The sequence below is a fragment of the Alexandromys fortis genome, unplaced genomic scaffold (assembly GCF_014885135.2).
Source record: "Alexandromys fortis isolate MF-2015 unplaced genomic scaffold, M_Fortis_MF-2015_v1.1 scaffold_4, whole genome shotgun sequence".
In the NCBI taxonomy this organism is placed as follows: Eukaryota; Metazoa; Chordata; class Mammalia; order Rodentia; family Cricetidae; genus Alexandromys; species Alexandromys fortis.
The window spans coordinates 30,257,727-30,279,561 of record NW_026067944.1 but is presented as its reverse complement, the minus strand read 5'-3'; the positions used below and the strand labels follow the sequence as shown (position 1 = coordinate 30,279,561).

At 48.7% G+C, this 21,835-nt stretch overlaps 2 protein-coding genes across 6 annotated transcripts in view; one reads left to right on the top strand and one right to left on the bottom strand.

The window, feature by feature from the left end:
* The window catches only part of Boc (BOC cell adhesion associated, oncogene regulated), a 74,635-nt gene extending 61,583 nt beyond the window's left edge, over positions 1-13,052 (top strand). The window contains exons 9-20 of one of the 4 annotated variants that reach the window (XM_050148952.1): positions 667-971; positions 4,079-4,238; positions 4,634-4,744; positions 5,170-5,376; positions 5,702-5,883; positions 6,390-6,495; positions 6,746-6,868; positions 8,992-9,213; positions 9,877-10,112; positions 10,309-10,385; positions 11,186-11,376; positions 12,340-13,052. In XM_050148952.1, the coding sequence (XP_050004909.1) occupies positions 667-971; positions 4,079-4,238; positions 4,634-4,744; positions 5,170-5,376; positions 5,702-5,883; positions 6,390-6,495; positions 6,746-6,868; positions 8,992-9,213; positions 9,877-10,112; positions 10,309-10,385; positions 11,186-11,376; positions 12,340-12,521 (2,102 nt within the window). In that variant the 3' untranslated portion in view covers positions 12,522-13,052. Of the gene's footprint in view, positions 1-666; positions 972-4,075; positions 4,239-4,633; positions 4,745-5,169; positions 5,377-5,701; positions 5,884-6,389; positions 6,496-6,745; positions 6,869-8,991; positions 9,214-9,876; positions 10,113-10,305; positions 10,386-11,185; positions 11,377-12,339 lie in introns of all 4 variants that reach the window. The other 3 variants (XM_050148950.1, XM_050148949.1, XM_050148951.1) reach the window with 3 other exon arrangements.
* Positions 13,053-16,252: 3,200 nt separating this feature from the next.
* Positions 16,253-21,835, bottom strand: part of Cfap44 (cilia and flagella associated protein 44) — an 86,012-nt gene continuing 80,429 nt past the window's right edge. For both annotated transcript variants that reach the window (XM_050148947.1, XM_050148948.1), the window contains exons 33-35: positions 19,253-19,413; positions 18,065-18,199; positions 16,253-16,850 (exon numbers count right to left, since the gene is read on the bottom strand). In XM_050148947.1, the coding sequence (XP_050004904.1) occupies positions 16,659-16,850; positions 18,065-18,199; positions 19,253-19,413 (488 nt within the window). In that variant the 3' untranslated portion in view covers positions 16,253-16,658. The remainder of the gene's footprint in view (positions 16,851-18,064; positions 18,200-19,252; positions 19,414-21,835) is intronic.

Genomic DNA, 21,835 nt, shown 5'->3' with positions numbered 1-21,835 from the left:
TGTGACAGAAACAGTATGGCAGATAGTAAACAGAGAAAAAGGGACTTGAGGGAGGGACAACCTTCAGAAATACACCACAGTGACCTACTTCCTCCAGAGAGGCCCCAAATCGCCCAAAATGCACTATTGGCTGAGAACCAATCTTTTAACACATGAACCTGTAGGGGATATTTGACATTTAAGCTATCATATCTGTGCCAATGAGATGACTCAGCAGGTAAAGGCGCTTCCTGCCAAGGCTGAAGACCTGAGTTCAAGCCCCAGGACTTACCCACATGGACAGCCAACTCCCCAAAGTTGTCCTCTGACCACCATATTCACTCTGTGGTGCGCACGCACGAGCACACACACACACACACACACACAATAACAATAAAAATTAAATATAAACCTCAGCACCACTCAAATACACATCCTGAAGACACAGGCAACAGGCTACACAGACACTACCTGTTTTCGTTTTCTTCAAACAGCAGCAAGAGGCCTGGTCCAAGTAGACATGCATTCTTTTCCTTCTGGCAAGACAAGGGCACCAGCTTTCTCTTCTGCAGAGTGTGGTTGATGGGGTCTTAGGTCTCCTCTGATTTTCTTCTGTTTTCTCCCTGGCAGGTGATCAGGGCCACTAACACCTTCCTCCTTCCCTTCTCTTTCCTGCTTGGTCCTCAGACACCACCCTGAGACCCGGGAGGGATGCTAAGCCGGTTGCTGCGACACCTCCCATGCCGCCCTCCAGACCCAGCAGACCTGACCAGATGCTGCGGGAGCAACTAGGGCTTGTTAAGCCTCCCACGTCAGTACAACCGACTTCCCTGAAGTGCCTGGGAGAGGAGCAAGTCGCCCCTGCAGAGGCCCCCATCATCCTCAGCTCACCCCGAACTTCCAAGACTGATTCCTATGAGCTGATCTGGCGACCTCGGCACGAGAGCAGCAGCCAAGCGCCCATCCTGTACTATGTGGTGAAACATCGGAAGGTATGACCCCGGCGCTGTACCACCCTCTCCCTGTGAGGCTGAAGTGAGTCCCTCGGTCTCCTGACCTGAAGTCAGGCCCCAGTAGGTGCCACAACTGTGCCCTTCTGTATTCTCAAATGCCTGTCGCTACCTCCTCTTATAACGCTCATGGTAATACAGACACATGGTGGCTCAGAGGCCCACAGAGAGCCTCTGTCTGCATGGTGGAAGCTTTGTGTACTTTTTACCTGGAAGTTAATGAAGTCCAGTGATAACTCCCTCCCTCCCATTACCATCACCATCCTCCCCACCTACTCCCACCATGTTTTGGTGATGCTATTTCAATTTGTTTTTCAACCAAAGCAAGCTCTCTTTAAAACATCCCTATGGGGACTTTAGCAGGGCAAACAGTCTGTCCAGCCAGGAAAACAGATATTAGGAAGCAAAGTAGGCTGTGAACTGCTCTCAGTCCTCAGATACTGAGGTAGCTCCAGTTTAACCAGCAGGCAGTAGAGCTTGACATATCACAATATTGAGATCCTCTCAACAAAGGGAATCTGTCCAGGGGCTATTGTAGAAGGGTCAGGGAGAGCCTTTTAGATTGGGAGAGGCTGCAGAGACAGAGCTATGCTGGTCCCATGGTCTTGGACACCGTGATGAGGAGGACCAAGGCCTTCAGGCTGTGGAAGGAAGATAAGATAAAATTCCTCATAAAACAGCCTTTCTTCCCACCACAACTTTGTGCTGTTTCTTTCTAATCCCATCAGATAATAGAAAAGTGCTGGTTTTTAAATGGATTAAAATTTTTTTTAGCACCAACAGCCTATTCTAAATGTGGAGTTTATATCCATTTAGAATTCTATTTGTTTATTTATTTATTTATTGCTTATAAAGATGGTTTGTGCACTTGGAAGAAAATGTGGGAATGTGAAATGGAACTGAAAATATTTACCCACTTTTTCCTTTTCCAAAAGCAAACAGGAAAGCAAGACTACCCTTCCTGGGTGGAGTGTTCTGACCCTGCATAAACCAGGTCCCCACTGCAAACACTGCTGGGCTCTCACAGGCTGTCCTTTTCTTTATCTTGCCCTCCCTGAAGATCTGGGAGCCAGAGAAGTTCCCAGAGACATTAGGTGGTCAGAAAGTTCCTGAGACCAAGCAACACCGTGTACTGCCATGTAGTTTCCCGAGTAGGCATCACCATCCCCACCTCTGCCCCACTCCTAGGAACAGCAAAAGGCGTGAAGGGTTTTATGAAAAGTAACAGCCTTGTTTAGCCTATGTTCCAGGGCAGGGCTGGACCCCATCTTTATTTTCCTGTGTAATCAGACACCTCCCTATGAATTGTAGGCCAAAATCAGGGAAGGCCAAGCAAGCATGGTACCCAAGAGACAAAAGCCAGTGTGAGAATAAGAATAATATTTTTCAGGCCAATAGGTGGCCCTGAAGCTACCTCCCACAACAGGCAGGCAGGCGGCATTGCACGGGGGTAATCCGGAAATGCCAGGCCAAGGCTGCGTACACCCTCCCAGTGTGTGTGACAGTGACTAATTACCCTTGCCTTTTTTTTATTTTCATTTCTGGGTCCCAGTGGAAGTATGAGGCCAGTTCTGGGAGGGCATAGGGAGGAGGGGGTGCAGGGAAGTGACAGTTAAGACAGGGCCCCTGCCGAGTCTGGCTTCCATTAGGCACTGCCCTGTGGAACAGTTGGAGCTGTTAGGTGGACTTGCCAAGGGGGAAAGTATGTCTTGAAAGCCGTTCTTGCTTGTGGCGGTAATACAGCTTAATGGTCGTCACCCAAGAGAGAATGTTGGGATCAGAAGTCAGCACTGGGTTGTGTGTTTTTCATGCCCTGTCTTCTGCAGGACACTGGAAATTAGTCCTCTGATTTTCATATCCGTGAAACAAGTTTCATCTCCTAGTCCACTGTAGACATGGGCTACTGTGTTTGGGTTTCTAGCACCACTGGGGATTCTCAGTTTGTGAAAACTTTTCCCCTTGGAACAAATCCTGGAAGTCCAATGTTAATGAGCTCAGGCCATCCCCTTGCCTTGAATGGGAGGTTTTGTTCTACTCTGGAATACTCTGCGAAGGGATGAGAGCTTTCGCCACCAGCTGTTTGCTTTCCTCATCAAACCCCAGCTTTCCATTCTGGAAGACTTTCTGAGATACATGGAGCTGGCCCCTCTTAAAAGATGGAGGGTTGCATGAAACTATCTCTCGCCGTTGCCTTTGGAGTGCCTGGAACCCTGTCATAATTTTTATTAAAAATTCATTTATAATCCTTAACATGGACCCTGGTTTTAAGCTTGAAAAGCGTGGATGGAGAGCAGAAAGAACTAAGTTGAGAAATCTCAGAGGGTGACACATACAGAAAGGGAGGAGACAAACGAGCTAGGTGTTCATTTGTTTGGGGACCTCACCCGTGCCACGTCATCTAATTTGACCTCAGAATTCCTCAAGATGTCGTATTTGCCTTGTTTTAGAAATGAACGGCTCAGGGCTGAGGAGTGAGGGAGTTTGGTCATGGTTATTAAGTCAGAACTTGGAGTTTTCTACTCCCAGTCTCCTCGTGGTCGAACAGGTAGCGTGTCCTTTGGACTTGAGTGAGGGCTTCTGGGATCACTAGCTCTGCAGCCTTGAACAAATTCCTCAGCTCCCTCAGCTTAGGCTCCTTGTCTGTGATGTGAGAGCAGAATGAAGACTGATTGCTGAGACTTGTGGGCGGGTGAGGTAGTGCCCTCACGGTGAGAACGCTCTGGTGCGCGTCCCATTGATATAGCTTTGGTCGTCATTCTTTGCTGTGTCCCTCTTTATCTGGATGGAAGGTTCTGTGTTTGACTCAGGATGCAAACAGAGAGAACCTTAGAGGGGGAAGTTGCAGGAGATAGGGGAGGGGTGGCCTTAGGCGCAGTTCCCAGCAGTTTGAGGTTGGCTTTCTAGCCATCCTTGCAAGCTTTCCTCATAGGATTATTACCCGAGAGACCAGGAGATGGGACCTTCAGTTCTACCTGCTCCCAACTTGGCCCACGGTCCATCCCCTCTTCCTGCCCATATGGGCTCAGGCGGAAGCCCTCCTGGACACTAGAGGAGAGGCTGGTCCTTACCCCAGTCACCTTCTTCAGCAGGTCACAAACGCCTCTGATGACTGGACCATCTCTGGCATTCCAGCCAGCCAACATCACCTCACCCTTACCGGTCTTGATCCTGGAAGTTTATATGAAGTGGAGATGGCGGCCTACAACTGTGCCGGAGAGGGCCAGACGGCCATGGTCACCTTCCGAACAGGTAAAGTCCAAAGTGCTTAGCTCAGAGTTCCAAAGGCCAGGGCAATTTATAGGAGGCCCGGGAGCAAAATCCTGTTGACTTTGTACAGCTCTTCATCCGCAGCTCTATCCTTCTCTAGTGGCTGCCTCTGTGGACTTATATGCCTGGGCTAACGTGCTTACCTTTCTTCATGTAAGGGATGAGCCACCTCTCTGGCATCCCGCCATCCCTCCCAAGCACAGGGGCCAATAGTTGAGTTGGCCGAAGCTGGGGATTACACCACACTTTCAATACTCTCAAATCCTATTTGTATCATCTCGTCATGGCCCTGGGTAGATTCTTAGGCAAGAAGGGATTTTGATGAGGGAGGGCTCATATACTCTCTCACTTACTATTCTCAATCCCTTCCCTCCCAGGACGGAGGCCCAAACCTGAGATTGTGGCCAGCAAGGAGCAGCAGATCCAGAGAGATGACCCTGGTGCCAGCCCCCAGAGCAGCAGCCAACCTGATCACGGCCGCCTCTCCCGTAAGCCCAGCAGCAGTTGGGGGCAGGCTCTGAGCAATGGGGACAAACTTTCACAGAGGCATGTTGCTGCAGGCTGAATGAGGTTAGGGTGCTGTAGCCCAGGAGTCTGGTGACATATTCTTAGCATCTCCTTAGTAACCACAGTGAAAAACAAAAATTATAGCTTGGAATCCTTGGGATAAAAAACTAGAATTACTGAGTCTGTGGGTTCAGAGGGTAGCAGTTCTCTGTTTTGGGGGAAGAGTAGAAGAAGATTTAGCTCTGGGCCTTCTCCCATGCGGAGAGATAGGAAACAAGCAACAGCAGGCAGAGGGCTGGGAGGATGAACAGGCCCTGTCAGGCCAGGCTGGGTCTAGTAAGCCCACAGCATCATCCCATGGTGTCTCTGTCTTCCTGTATCTTTCCTCTGTGCGTGGCCATCCCAGCCCCAGAAGCTCCAGACAGACCCACCATCTCCATGGCCTCAGAGACCTCTGTGTATGTGACGTGGATTCCCCGCGGCAACGGAGGTTTCCCCATCCAGTCTTTCCGCGTGGAGTACAAGAAGCTAAAAAAAGTGGGAGATTGGATACTGGCCACCAGTGCCATCCCTCCCTCGAGGCTGTCTGTGGAGATCACAGGCCTGGAGAAAGGTAGGGGCCTGGTGTCTCTCTTCCCGGTCCTCTCTGCCCTGGTACCACATGGAGGAGGAGGAACAATGAAGGGTCTCTTCCTTCATGCTCCCCTCTAGTACTCACGGGTGTGGAATCTGTGGTTCTGCCTCAGCCCCTCCTCCTTCCTCTCCCCACAGAAGAGGCCAGAGTCACTTCCTGTGTGGCTTGAGGAGGATGCACGTTCTTATGGGTCCTGTGTAGACCCCTTTGGGGAAGAGCTGACCAAATCTCCCTGGGCTAGGCCTCCGTGGGCAGTGGGAGAATCATCTGTATTACCGGAACTCAGGGAGGGTTTCTCACACAGGCATTTCCTACAAGTTCCGCGTCCGAGCCTTGAACATGCTAGGGGAGAGTGAACCTAGTGCTCCCTCCCGGCCCTACGTGGTGTCAGGATACAGTGGCCGTGTATACGAGAGGCCCGTGGCAGGCCCTTATATCACCTTTACGGACGCAGTCAACGAGACCACCATTATGCTCAAGTGGATGGTAAGCGGCCTGGCTACCAACACCATGGGAATGGTCTTCCTCTTACATCCCTGAAAACTTGGCTCCCCATTTGGTACACCCGAAGGCTCGGACCCCGTGGGGGACCTGGGAGGGTGATGGTCGCTGGAGCTGCTGTTAGCTGTCTCTTGTGACCTGGCTCCCTCTTTCTGTTGCATCCCACTCATCCTTCTGCCTTTCACCTGATACTGCAGGGAGTCCCGACACTTGTCCAGTGTCGCCTTCATGTTTTCAGGGGGCTCAGCAGGAACCAAAGTCTTGGAATAAGTGCAATTTAATTATTCTTAAAACTCCTGGGCCCATCGGCAAAATAAAATCATGCCCGATCTCTACAGTCTTCTTCAGAGAAACCGGGGGACTTATTCAGGAATGTTTGCTGGGGCCCCCACGAAGTTCAAACCCTGGGGTGGAGATTGCACAGCCTTGTGGTTTGGCTTTGATGATGTCTCTGATGCCCTATCAACATGTCTCTTCTCCGTTCCATGTAGTATATCCCAGCCAGTAACAACAACACTCCAATCCATGGCTTCTATATCTACTACCGGCCCACGGATAGCGATAATGACAGCGATTACAATAAGGACATGGTGGAAGGTAAGACGTGTGGATAGTGTGTCCTTTGCTGACAAGGGGGGTCTGGGGTTGGTAAAACCTCACCTGTGCTCAGTGTCATTGAGTCATTTATGACACACATGGAGCCGTCCAGTAAAAAAGATTCAGTATGCTTCTTTTCTAATGACCACAGCAAAACAGAACCATGGGTGGTCACCAGGTAATTCTCCTGTGCCTCCTGTGCTGGTCAGTGGCAATAAACAACCATAGTGACCCCCACTCTCCTTCCCAGGGGACAGGTACTGGCACTCCATCAGCCACCTGCAGCCGGAGACCTCCTACGACATTAAGATGCAGTGCTTCAATGAAGGAGGGGAGAGCGAGTTCAGCAATGTCATGATCTGCGAGACCAAAGGTGATTTTCCGGGGGTCCCCTCCTGTCCTGGGGATTCCCATGAGGTTGAGCAGAGTCTTCCACCCACCCCGGTATCCCTTTTTTCCAAGTATCCCAGACCTCACCAGTTGCCACACTTCCTATTTCTTTGGACTTTGTGTCGACATGTGTAGGTTACCATCATGAAGGCTTCAAGGACTTGAGAATTAACTGACCCATGATCTCATTAGGAATAGACCCCATAGTAAGGTGGAAATGTTCCACGTATGATATACTTCTTGGGTTTTTGTATGTATGTTGGTTGGTTGGTTTAATTCCACTGCAGCCTACTAAGATGGGAAGGAGATCTGAACATCAGGAAACTTATTGTATTTGCATCTTGGCCAAAGTTACACAGCCAAGATATGGTAGAACCAGCTTCAAACAGTCCCAGATAGGTACAAGCCCAGGCTTCTTTTCTGCACGGAAACATTAAACACCCACATGCACTTCTTAAAATGTGTGCATTGCTCAGCAATTCCACTTTTTAAATACTCAAAATGAGATGAAGCTGAGTATTGCCAGGGACACAATCAGAAGATCACAAAGGAATCCAGAGAAAACAGCACCCTCCTGTGACTGATACAACAGTGTTCTCTGCCCCATTTTACAGTGCCTTTGGTCACCTCACCAATGCTCACTTAGCACCTCCCGTGTGCACGTGACCTTGGTGCCATTTCCACCAAAGAGAGGCACATATGTGCACACAGCCCAGACTCATGTCAGTCTGAACACAGGGTACTCAGGGAACGCAAGCAGCATCATAGGGCCTTCTTAGATCTTCAGACTGTCTCTCTATGCTGGATGAGGAGGGAGTGGCCTGGGGGACATGTCAAACCTAAAAAGCGGCTCCAATGGGAGGAGAAGGGGCAGCTTGGGGGAAAGGCCAGAGACACCAGCAATCGCAGGTCACTGAAGGAGCCAGAGGAGGAGCTAGTGCAGTTTGCAGGGACTGTGATGTGGAAGAGGTTCTCGTGGGACTTCTTTGTAATAAGGGTCATGGGTGGGCTGAGGGGAGAGAGCTGGAACTCTGAAATAAATGTGAAAAGAACAGTTTTCATCATTGCTTTCGGGCAGGACCTGGGCCAAGTGCATGCTGGGTTGGGGAATAATAAAGTACTTAAAAGCAAGCTCGGGGTTTTCACTTGGAGCACTGCTCAGGTGGCTGCCCTCTATTGGGATGGAGAGGGCAAAAAGAGAAACAGACCTCATAGGAATGGGAAAAGGGGTTGGGAAAGTTACCAATGGCTGATTCTTTGGGGATGCTCAAAGTGTCTGATAAAAGCAGTAGGTCTCAGGCCTCTAATCCCAGCTCTCGGGAGGCAGAGAAAGGGGCACCTCTGTGAGTTCGAGGTCAGCCTAGTTTATAAGAGTGAGTTCCAGGACAGGTTCCAATGCTACAAAGGGAAATCCTGTCTCAAACAAGCAAACAAACAAAAAGACACTAGGTCGCCTGGGCCCAGAATCCTTAGGACTTAAGAGGATCATGGGAACAGAGCTTACACAGGCTGAAAGGAACTGGGACGGCCTCCCTGGGTCGGAGGAGCAGAAGAAAGAATGAATACTAGACCAGGAGGCTGTGACATCAGAAAGCAGAGAGAAAAGTGTGTGGCAGAGTTCATGCAGGTTCTCCTGCAGTAGCAAACCCCAGTGAGGAACATTCACATTTATCAGTTATCACCTGTCCTGCAATGTCCGCAAATGTCCTTCTCTACTGCAACCCAAGCTATAGCTAGCATTTGACATCACCTAGAAGTGGCAAAGCTGTGGGAAGGGTCTTCCGCCACAGGTCCTTCACAGCTCCCACGCATTTAATTGTGCTTACAGAAAACACGACTACCCCTGTCCACTCTACTCAGTGCTTGGCTCACAAACATGTATGCTGGAATATGTTCCAGGCCACCCCAACAATGCACTTCACGTTAGGAACCTAGTGACACGCTAAGTTACAGATGTGATCCAAATAAGGGCTGTCGCGACCCCCATCTTGGGAGCATGGCCCATTTCCTGTATCCATGCATCTGAGGAGTGCTCGGTTTTCCTATTTGTTGTAGAGAAAATGACAGAGAAATCAATAATGATGTGAGTTTTGTCTTCAATTGCAGCTCGGAAAATTTCCGGTCAGCCTGGTCGGCCCCCACCCTTAACTCTGCCCCCACCACAGCCTCCACCCCTCGAAACCATGGAGCGGCCGGTGGGCACTGGGGCCATGGTGGCACGTGCCAGTGACCTGCCTTATCTGATTGTGGGGGTTGTTCTGGGTTCCATTGTCCTCATCATCGTGACTTTCATCCCCTTCTGCCTCTGGTGGGCCTGGGCTAAGCAGAGTGAGTACCACACCTCAGCACAGATGGGATGGAGCTGGGGGAGGGAGGAGGTCTCTCAGCCCAACAAGCAGGCAGGTTCCCAGGCTGGACCTCCCTGACGGCTCAAGCTACCAGGTGACCCCAGAGATCCCACAGAAATAGGGACTATCTGAGGCAAGTTCTCCCCTCTTAGCTTCTTCCCTCTTGGCTTGCAGACCATTTATCAAGAGCAAGAGTCCTATCACACCTCTGGCTCTTGGTGTTTACCTGCTCCATCCTTTTCCAATTTCTGAAGCTGTTTCTCGAACACATGTTCGTATACATGTGTTCGAACTGCCCCCACCTGTTCCCATTTTCCGCTCTTCCGTCCAGCAGGGGCTGCCTTGAGCCTTCCCTTCCTCGTGGGCTAACCTGACTTGCCTGCTAATTTCTGCTTAAAATAGCAATAGCCTCAGCCAACTCCCCTATTAAACAATGGCCCTTCTCACCCATCGTCGCTCCCTAAGCCATTGCCCCATCGTCTTTCTATCTTTTTCACCCAAAAGAAGAAATGGGAGATGAGAAGAAGTCTCAGAAAAAGCATCGTCAGGCTCTTGGACAGTCATGTCCCTGCCTACAGCCTCTGACACGGTTAGGGGGGCTATTCCCAGGAGGCTAAATATACCTCTGTCTTCTGTTCTTCAGAACATACAACAGATCTGGGTTTTCCTCGAAGTGCCCTTCTGTCTTCCTCCTGCCAATACACGATGGTGCCATTGGGAGGACTTCCAGGCCATCAAGCCAATGGGCAGCCTTACCTCAGTGGCATCAACGGACGGGCCTGTGCCAGCCGACTGCACGGAAGCCGGGGATGCCCTGTGGCTGCAGCGGGCTGCCCAGGCAGGAAACCTCAGCGGCACTGCCCAGGAGAGCTTGCACAGGTAATGGGTTCGTGAGTGTGGGCCCCAGGTGCTTATATGGAGGACAATGAGCTGTCCCTTGGGCCTTCTCCCTGTTCATCCAGGGCTGCTGGGCTGGGCTCCCTACAGTCAACCGCAGCTCACCCCGCTCAACAGTGAGCTCTGGGAAGTTGCTTGGACTCCTGGCATGACCTTTCCTTTTTCTCTCCTTCAGCAGCAGGAAGATGCCAACAGCCCACTTAGGCAGACCATTGTTGGCAGTGGATATGACTCTCAGAGCCAGCAGGCTGTCAGGTAACCAGGCAGGCCCTTCCCATGCCTGCTTTTAGTCCCAAGCCCCAGAGCCTCCCATTCTCTTTAGCTCCTTGTGACCAAAGTCTGTCACTCAGAGTGGAGCCACGCTTCTTGCATGGATCCCCAAGTTTGCCATTTGTGCCTCCTATAGCAATTACCCTATGGGCAAGCGCTGTGTGCACAGTTATGATGCCCCTCCTGCTCAGTTGCCCCGTGGGCAAGTGCTGTGTGCACAGTTATGATGTCCTTTTTGCTCAGTTGCCCCGTGGGCAAGTGCTGTGTGCACAGTTATGATGCCCTTTTTGCTCAGTTGCCCCGTGGGCAAGTGCTGTGTGCCCAGTTATGATGCTCCTCCTGCTCAGTTACTCCATGAACGAGGTGCTGTGTGCCCAGTTATGATGTCCTTTTTGCTCAGTTGCCCCGTGGGTGAGGTGCTGTGTGCACAGTTATGACACCCTTCCTGCTCAGTTGCCCCATGAACGAGGCACTGTGTGCAGAGTTTCTCTCTTCTTGCTTGGGGGCCTCAGCTGTTTCTCAGCACCTGTTGCTCACTGACTCACCGAAACCCTTGATATAGAACCGATTTTGCCTACAGGCCCCTGAACAATGTTTGCCACCTGCCACTAAACTATCACTGGTTGAATTAAGTGTGGCACCTCCTGGTGTTCACAGGGGAATGGTGTGTGCTCTCAGCTCTGACCTGACCCGACACCTTTAGATGGGAGGAAAGGAGCCAGACCTGAGAGGCCAGGCCCATTCTGCCCTGCCTTACCCAAACCGTCTACTCTTGTACGATGCAGAGGTCCCAAATCAAGCTCTGAAGAAGGGTCTTTCTTATACACATTGCCGGATGACTCAACTCACCAGCTGCTCCAACCTCAAGACTGTTGTCACCTTCAGAAGCAACCTATCACCACGTGCCAGACAGCTATGAGGAGGGCACCGGAGGGTCCTGGCCTGGAAGTTTCGTGGGATCCTCCATATCACTCAGGTCAGTCAGGCACAACAGGGAGAAACTGTCTGATGTGGTCACCCATAAGCCAAGAATGGCTTCAAGGAAAAGGGACCTATGTCTTCAAGGAAGCATTTTGGAGTTGGGGTGAATGGCTGCTCCCCTTTGCTACTAAAGGCCTTGGGAGATGGGGGGCAGGGGGTCTTGTGCTGCCAGGTCAGTCTGATTCCACTGTCGCTGTGATCCTCAAAGGCAGAGAAGAAAGAACATTCTGTAATTCCAAAGGAGGAAGCCTATTTGGTCTTTCCATTTCATGTTCAGGGCCATTCGCAGATTCTGCCTCTCGTCACATGGCGGCCTCTCTAATCCCTTGCTAGGTTGAGTCATGTCTTAATTGGGGAGTGGTTCTCATCAGTCATCAGGGAGCCATGTTCATACACACGTCACCCTTGAACCGTGTGCTTCACAGAACTTGTTTTTCCAGGGGCTGCCTGCGCCCGTGGTTCCCTCTGTACCCAACTTCAACCAATCAGTAGGACTTGGTTAGGGGCCCTTGGTACTTCAGAGGATTAGCTGGTGTCTCTTAGCTTCTGGGATGTACCAATTCCATGTCCATCCTGAACCATCTCTAGGACATTAAGTTCTAAAAGAGCATCAGCTCCCAGAGTCAGACCAATCATCATGAAAATAAGATTTGTCTGGACAAGGGGAATGGATTGTAGCATCACAGCCTGAACCTTGAAAGAGTTTGGTCTTCCTTTGTGTCTCATGTGTATAGCCGATGGCCACAAGCAGCATGTTTTAGACTCTAAAGCACTCTAAAGCTGTTGAGACTCTCTGGTCCCAACATGGGTGGTTAGTAAGTGGTCCTCTCCTTCCTGGACCAGTGTGACCAGTGGGGCCAGTGTGACCAGTGTGGCCAGCCACAGATAACAATTAATTAGCTCAAGACTCTTTGGACAGTCTAAATTTTAATGTTGCCAACTTTTTTTCTCCCCGCAGGGCCCCGGTGCTGTTTGGGCCTTGTACCAGTTGAAGAAGTAGACAGTTTTGACTCCTGCCAAGTGGGTGGAGGAGACTGGTGTCCCCAGCACCCTTCCTACACAGGACAGGACCTTGGGGTACGGCTCTCTCCCAGCCCATCTGTTCACGTGTCTTTTGAAACACCGCCTCCTACAATTTAGGCTGAAGCCAATACCCCAGAAAGACTATATATTGTTGTTGTTTTCAAAGAGACAGAGAAAATTGGTATTTATTTTTCTATTATAGCCATATTTATATATTTATGCACTTGTAAATAAATGTATATGTGTTTCTATAATTCTGGAGAGATAGGGAATCCTCCCCTTTATGGCACAAGGAGGAAAACAAGCAGCAAGACAACTCAAGTCCAGTGGCACAGATTGACAGGCGTCAGGTGGCCCCCGGAACCTGCGGCTGCCTGAGGCTTGGCAGAAGGACCCTAAGCGCCCTGCTCACAAAGAGCCAGCACAAGGGAAACAGCAAAAGCCATGCTGCAGCTGACTGGAGCCAGGGAAAGCCACTTGGATTTGGTGGCACAGGACACATTTTCAAGATGCCATGAGAAAAGGCTCAGATGTGTACATCACAGTAAACCTTAAGGACCATCCAGAGGCAATAATCTGTGGCAACATATCTCTGTAAAAACAAACACTGTAACTTCTAAATAAATGTTTAGTCTTCTGTAACCTTCAGCCGAGTCATGTGTGAGTCAGCGCTTTCTTTAGCCGGTAGGAGTCCTGTCTGGGAGTACCAGGAGAAAATAGCTGCTCGTGACGTCTCTAACCCATCCAGTGATAAACTCTGCAAACAGTAGCAGATGGTTTTCATGTTTTTGTCTTTTTAAACAATGAACATTGTGTTTGGACTCGTGTAAAATGACATTCGTTAACTGTTTCCTCCAAGAGGGAATACACGGACAGAGCGGACAGAGCAGAGCAGGTTCCTGCTCTCTGCCTGGGCCGGAGGTGAGTGTCTGCCAATTGCGGGGATGAAGCTAATCCTTCTTAGAGAGGTGTGCGTACGTGCGTGCGTGCGCGCGTGTGTGTGTGTGTGTGTTCACCATTCAGTTTAGTGCTGTGCTACACATGAACATGTGGTCCCCTCGTTCTAAAGTTACCATTCAATGCTGGAGGAGTCGACCCATTTTAAACATTTACTTAATGTTGTTCCACAAAAGAGCATCCATAGGTAGGTGTGTGCCTCTCTCTCTCTCTCTCTCTCTGTGTATAAACTTAAAACCTTTATGTGTGGAACTAACTGAAAACTGGAAATTTCAATGCAAGTTTTCACACAAGCGTTCATTGCATGGGGAAGGGTTGTACATTTCAGGAAAATGAAGAGCTGAAATGTTGCCTGACACTTTTAACTTCTTAAGAGTTGTATCAAACTCTGCTTCTACTCAAAGAATTTGATAAACAGAATCCTAAGAAACCCAGGGAACTGCCTTCAGTCTGATTGTTTGGGATGAGTGCACCATCTGCTGGGCAGAAGAAGTACTGCACCTGCCCTTCTATAGATTTGCATCCGTTTTCCATAAATGCAAGAGCCTTCCTCAAAATGCAGCTGCTTTTTTTTTTTTTTTTTTTTTGAGATAACTGTAAAGAACATGTAAATTATAGGAGTGAAGCGGATAATACTGGAAGAGAGGAAGTAAGGTGATTTCAATCACAGGTAGTGAAGCCATTGAAGTCCTTCCAGGAAAGCAGTGGGCGGAGCTGATGTTCGCAGTCTTTGGCTAATCCAGCTCCAGTCTGAGCTATAGTTCTCCTTCCAGACGGTTGGAAATTTGTTTCTTCAGAAACCTCACTTTGCTTTTACTTCTTCGTGATCTAAACTGTCAAGTGGGCCTCCGTGAACGCCACTAAAAGCGACACCTGGCAGCCGGCTTGTTGTTCTCACCCCTTCAGACGTGGACGGGGTTCCCAGGCTTTCAGAGCTAACCAGAGACACCCAGGTGCTCTGCCACCGGATTCCTGAGCCCCACAAACCCTCTCACCTCTGGGTGATTTAAAAATGATATATTTTTAAAACTGAGTTTTGAGGCAGATTTTTACACATTAAAAAGCAATGAATGCTAGGGTTAGCGCTCGTCTGCTTTAATTCAGAAAGGCATACACAGCTGAGCGAGGAGATCGGGTCGCTTCAGGCTACTCTACATTATGCACAGCATTGGCTTCTGGGTGGCCCTGCCCTGAGTTGCCCCCTTTCACAGCAGTAGAGACACTATGATGTCATGTCTTGTTCACACAGACACTACCATGTTCCACGTGAACCACGAGGAATGGACTGGTAAGCAATTTATCCTTCCGAGGAAAATGCTATCACCTACCGCACTACCTGCCAGCTTCCCGAAGTAGACGGGGAATGTGTGGGTTGACACGTGGGTGTTAAAATTCTATCAGAAAAGCCAGACCCGAGAGCTTCCTGGTTAGACCTCAGCTCTCACCCGAGCACCCTGAAAAGGACAGCTGACACTGTGACGTCAGCAGGCTTTGACCAGTCACCTGAACCCCAGAAGTGTGACAAGGGATATCGGGACCCAGAGCAGTCTAGAGGCTTCCGCTATAGTCCATTCTAGATGGCTGTTATCGGTCCGTCTGGACCCAGTCCTGCATCTTCCATATCAGGTCTGGCAATTCTGCTGCTAGGGCAGTGGTTCTCAACCTTCCTAAAGCTGCGGCCCTTTACTACAGCTCTTCATATTGTGGTGACCCCCCACCCATAAAATTATTCTCATTGCTACTTCCTAACTGAAATTTTGCTACTGTTATAAACTGTAATGTGAATATCTTTGGAGATGGAGGTTTGCCGAAGGGGTCACGACCCAAAGGTTGAGAACCGAATCGCTGTACTAGGGTCAGAACCCAAAGTTGTTACCAATAAGCTTACTGGACTAAGTCACGTGCCCTTGGTTCATCTGGGCTTGGCTTCCAACTGGCCTCTGTATCTAACCACTTGCAATGATTCTGCATGGGTGTCGGGTCCCTTGCTGCCTGTAGGAGGGCCCCCCAGAGCTCTGTAGCCTCAAACTTCTTTGGAGTCTGCTGTAGGCATTGCTGTATGAGATGTGACCTGCGGTCTGAGAGCTGATACTAGTAAGTCAGGGAACCGTCAAAGTCTACAAATGTCAACAGCCCGCTAGGGAGGAAGACTGAGACTACTTGGTGAATTGGAGCCCATAAAACTGATGCACCCTGTGGCAATATGGTTTTTTTCAATATTCTGACTGCGCAAAGGCACAGGTGTGTCTGTCTACGTGCTCACAGATGCGCGGCACTGAAACTGGGAAAGGCTCTCCCGTAGAGCCTCTGCCAGCTGTGCTGACGTTTATGGTATGGGTGCAGACAGCACACCTGGGCATCCAAAGTGTCACTCTTGGGAGGACACCACATGCCAGGGAGATTATTCTGTAAGGGGTACAGCCACGAATTCTAATCTACCCTTCCTGAGACCGTAAGTACACTCTTGAGTTTAAAATGTCACACATAGTCAAAAGGGGCTGCTAGCATTCGTCCCCCAGAGGTGACAATCTACTTCATGCCTTCCTCATCTGGTTCCAAGCTGGTAATGGAACCTACAGAGGGCACAGGGCACAGGGAAGCGAGAGGTGATGGAACTCAGCTGGAGTCGCAGAGCCCCGGGAGAAAAGCTCCCTTGACTTATTTTGGAAAATGTGAGCCTCGGAATTGAGGAGTCTGCGGAAACAGTGGGTGACTCAAAGCCACCTCTGCCAACCCAAAGCCAGCCGTTTTGTCTGCGTTTCCTCAACCCCGAGCCCTCCAACAACTGCTGGATGAAGTCGACAGTAACAACGTTCATATCTGCACTTCTATTCTCAGTTGTCACTGGCACGATGGTCCGCCTTGTTTCTCTTAGGTCCCTTCACAGACTATTCAACACAAACAGTTTATTTTCAAAAGACACAAGGACAAAGCAAAGGAAGTTTCTCACCGATTGCTGAATAATAGTTTTTCTTACCAACGGCTAAATATTCAGAATACCAGAAAAAAACAGATGTTGCTGAGGACACAGTATGTAACAGCTGCTTTCTTAAATTACGAGATCCAACCTTCTTCATGCTCAAGTTAGGCTGGGAGCATCCAACCTGTCTTAGCACAACTATAATGACACGTCATACATCAGTTGTTTCTCAGGCGGAGAGATACTGTTAATTCACATGGCCGGGGCTTTTCTACACTCTCGCTGTGGTTGGCTCCATAGCGGGAGGATGGGTGATGGGAAGTCGGCCTGGTGAGTTCCGCCAGTACTCCCGGGTGGGAGATGAGACTATCGTGCAGTTAGGCATCCACGGACTTCATTTCGTTCTTTTGTGTGGATGTGATGGGTGGGAGAATGAGCCCTCCTTTCTTCCGCAAAAGGGCAATCTCCTCCTTTAAGGCCAAGATCTTATCTGCCTGGGTTTGGACCAGCTCGGTGATCTTCTGTCTTGCTATTATGTCCGCTTTCCGAGGGCCCTGGAAGGCATTTCCCTGTTTGGGGGGAAAATAAATACCAGTCTTACTGTCCATTTAAACAGTGATCGCCTCTTCAGAGGACTTTTATTTCTCTTTTGAAATCTCACTCTTAAAATGTGTGCCTTTGGATAACTTTTAAAATTCAACCCTGCTTCGGACGTACTTTGAGCTATTTTCTCAGTCCTTCCCGACTTGGAGAGCTCCTCACCGGCACTGAGGCAAGACACAAAGAAAGATTAAAGGACCCGAGATGGGAGAGGAGCCTGTCCCACTTGAGTCTACTGGAAGCCTCTCACCAGCTGAAAGCCGAGAATTCTAGCACAGTTAAAATCTGTGTGGAGGCTGCCTGCCGAGAAGCAGCCTTCCTTTGATAGATACTGCAAATAAAAATGTTAAAATAGCAGTGAACTATGCATAAAGTGGAAGCCCATATGACCTTAGGGCAGGGCCTTTCTTCTTCCCTAACTGAAAACCTGCGATTTCTCTGTAATCTTACAAATAAGACTATATAAACTTCGCTTACAATGAAAACAGATCAGCCTCCCCTGCGCAACCCTTGTGGCCTATGGTTTTCTCTGCCTGGAATCTCAGCATATTTTGAACAAGGTCCCAGCTGACGTAGCTGCTGTTCCTCCATGGACCGAAATTTGAAAACACCTGGTTTAAATTATTTCCAGGATGCTTAAAGAAAATAGAAAGCAGAAAAGGCTACGAAAGACAACTGATGTTTTCGCAGACACTATAGAAGGTGCGGGGTTACCAGAGGACAAGACTCAGCTTGGTGAACATTAAATGGGCGCTATCCATCATACACTCTGTAGTAAGTACATCCTTAGGCACCATACGGGCATAATGACAAGCTGAAACACTCAACAACAACAACAAAAAACTTAGCGAGCATTTCCTAGGGTGACATGTACCATTCTACAATCCAAGAATCCTGTCGAGTCAAATAAACATACTGAAAATGGATCCTGGCACCAGCCAATTTCAGGGAGCACATTGGTATCATTGTTTATGTTTACATACCCTTACCCTCTCTAAGATCAAGGCGAAGCCTATCACGAGTTCTCAGCTGAGCTCATGGCACACCAGAGGCACTTGGGAAAGCTAGTCCCCCCTCCCCCGCCCCGGGAAGCCACTCTAACTTGGCCAGTACTGAGTCGGCCTCCGGGGATAGACGGGCCTAGAAGTGGTCTAAGCTCCTTTCCCCTTGGAAAGGAGCACACCTGCTGGTTCTGGAGCGTGTTCAGTCTGGAATCCAGTTTCTTCTTCTCGATGCACAGGTCGTTCATCTGGTGCAGCTTCCGGGTGTGCTCCTTCGTCTTCATCATCAGCTCCCACCGCAACTGAGCAATCTTTTCCTGCCGGGGAAGGAAGGCGGAGCACGGAGGACGTGAACAGGAGAGGAAATAAAGACAAACGAGGCTCCAGCTCAGTCAAATCCACCACTGGGGGCATAGCTCTCCCTCCGGTAGAGTGTCTGCCAAACATGGATCAGGCCTTGGGTTCAATGTCCAAGACCGGAAAAAAAAAATTAAATGTAAAACCAAATAGGCAAAGGGAACACAATGTGTACATGAAAATATATCCGGAGCCAGAAACAACTGCGTTGAGTCTGGTTTGACTGTAAAGACAACTGTAAAGCACTTGCTGCTGTGCCTAAGGACTTGAATTCCATCACCAGGACCCACTTGGTAGGAGGACAGAACTGACTCCTACAAGTCCCACAGACGCGCTATGATGCTGTGAAATGCCCATCCAGATGACTATATAAGTGCAATCTGCTAATGTGCTGGGGATTGAACCCAGGACCTTGCCTGGGCTAAGCAAGCGCTGTCCTCACTGAGCGACAACTCCAGTCCCCCAATGTATTTTCTAAGTCCAAACTGGAATAGCAGGCCAATGCTCTTAAGTAGAGCAACAGGATTCTCAGAAAACAGTGGTGCCATGTCCAAAACTGTGAGAGTGCACACAATTTAAGGCATTACTCATTGTATATGTAACCTAGACTCTAAAGCCCAGGTCTGGAGCTGTCTCTTCAGATAGACAAGACTCTAGTAAAGAGTGAGACAGGGGCTGGACAGTGGTGGCTTCTTTAATCCCAGCACTCAGGAGGCAGAGGCAGGCAGATCTGTTAGTTTGAGACCAGCCTGGTCTACAGAGTGAGTTTCAAGATTGCCAGGGTTATGGAAAGGAAGGGAAGGAAAGGGGAGGGGAGGGGAGGGGAGGGAGGGAGGGAGGGAGGGAGGGAGGGAGGGAGGAAGGAAGGAAGGAAGGAAGGAAGGAAGGAAGGAAGGAAGGAAGGAAGGAAGGGAGGCAGGCCCTTGGGTGATCCCAGACAGTTCGCAGGAGCCACTTAAGCCTCACCAGGATTTTATAACTCCGGAAATACAGCCGGCCCCTTCCCCTCTCACCTCCCACATCCTTAGCTCCTTCGCATTGGCTAGCTCCTTCCGCAGTTTTTTGATCTTCAGTTCTTCGAGTGTTGTGTTCACAGAAAGTGTCTGCAGGGCTTCCAGATCGATCACTCGGCCAAACTTGCTGATCATCAGATCGCGGACCGTCTCTTCCATCTCTGAAAGACCATCACTGTCTCAGTCTCCGCAGCAACTCCAACCGTTAGTAAAGGGACAGAGCGGTGACGAGAAAACACCAAGGGACGGCTTTGGCAACACTGTGAAGACTTTTTGTTACCAAGAGCTTCCCACCCCCACCCCCCACCCCCCGTGGATGTTTGCTTGCTGCTTACTTAAAATGCCGGTTCACGGACAGCCTTCCTCATTTTCAAAACCCGGTGTAAAATGGCCCCATTTTCCCCGAGCGGCTTGTGTGCTCTGACCTCTGTCCCTCAACTACTGATGGGTTCCAACTAGATTGTTAAGTGGTCCGATCGTTCTAATTGATATCTACAGAATCTAATATTAAGAACGGAGCAGGCACTTTGTAGAACCTTCCATCTCACACCAAGCAAACTTTACAGTAAGTCCTTGGGGTCCTCCTCAGGGCACACCTGGTCTGCTCTGCCCCACCCCTTTTCCACGCCCCTCGAGTTCCCACACCTCTTCTCGGCTGCTCCACTCTACATCTAATCTTGGAAAATAACAGTAAACGAAGGAGTCTTCCAAAGGCCATATAAGATACAACAGTTTCACAGGGCTCCAAAGTAACCTACTAGCTAGGAATACATAGAAATGTGTCTACCGCTTTTCTTATTTTTTTTTAAAGACATGGAATACTAAACATACAATCGGCAATAGTGGTTCTCTCTGGCTAAGGGAAAACAAGAGAATGTACCCCTCACAGGCAGGTGTTACAATACTGACAACATTAATTTGGGAGGTACATTTATTGGTTTCATTTTGTTTTGGTACTTGACAACTTCCACATAGCTCCTATATACCAAACATTATAAAATATAAAAAAGTATTTTAAAAAGATGATTATCACCAGGTGTTTAATTCCAGCACTCAGAAGGCAGATATCTGTGAGTTCTAGGCCAGCCTGTTCTAGAGTTCCAGGACAGCTAGGGCTGTTACATAAAGAAACCGTGTCTTGAAAAAACAAAAATAAATAAATAAATAATTATCTTCTCTTCTATTTTCCTATTATTCATGTTGCACTGCAACCACCTTAATTCTAGGTAGATTACAAACACAATGTGAGTAACATTAATAATAGAGGAGACTAAAAAACAGTTTTAAAAACTCTGACAAAATATATACATTTATCATGGACAATATGCTATTGTAAAACGTGACTGTGAAAGGGTCAAACTGAAGTAATTAATACATTACTTCACAGAGTCATCTTCTACCCCACTCTGCCGTGTGTGTGTGTGTGTGTGTGTGTGTGTGTGTGTAGAGCACTTAAAACCTATTCTCTTTTTATGATTTATTTTTATTTTATGTGCATTGGTGTTTTGCCTACATGTATGTCTGTGTGAGGGTGTTGGATCCCATAGAATGAGAGTTACATAGCGTTGTGAGCTGCCATGTGGGTGCTGGGAATTTAACCCAGGTCCTCTGGAAGAGCAGACTGTGCTTTAACCTCTGAGCCATCTCTCCAGCCCCTAAAATCTATTCTCTTAGCAATTTTAAGGAATGCAATCCATTGTTGTTAACTAGTCACCACGTGGTTTGTAAAAGAACACCTCTGGATCTATTTCGCATTTCCCCGAAATTTTGTTGCACTGAGCCCACAACTCCCCCATCTCCATCCCACCCAGCAAGCCTCTACTAATTATCAAATCCCCCACCCATCTCACCCAACAAACCTCTACCAACCACCAAACTCTATTCTCTGCTTCTGGATTTTATTTATGTTTTATGAGGCAGTGCCAGGCTACCATCAAATTTGGGGCAGTATTTATTTATTTATTTATTTATTTATTTTGTATATAATATTCTGTCTGTGTGTATGCCTGCAGGCCAGAAGAGGGCACCAGACCTCATTACAGATGTTTGTGAGCCACCATGTGGTTGTTGGGAATTGAACTCAGGACCTTTGGAAGAGCAGGCAGTGCTCTGAACTGCTGAGCCATCTCTCCAGCCCCCTTGGGGCAGTTTTCTGAAAACTGAGATGACAGGTATGTGCCACCACTCCTGATGAGTTCAACATTCTTTATAAGACACTTATTTAGTAAAATCATATGGAGTTTTTCAGTGCCTGGTTTATTCTGCTTAGCACAATGCCCTCCAGATTCACCTATACTGCCATAAAGTGACAGTGTCCTGGTCTACTTTAAGACTATTAATATTTTTGGTATATTTTCTTTGCCCACTCATCTGCCGATGGAACTCTTGGATTCATTCTGTATCTTGGCTCTTGCAAACAGTTCTGCACTGAGCACGGGTGTGCGGATAACTCGCTGACATACTGACTTCATTTCTCTTGAATATATCCTATAGAGGGATTGCTGGGTCAAAACATACCTTCTTTTTTATTTTATTTTTTTTTTTTCAAAATAGGATCTCACTATGTAGCCCTGGCTGTCCTGG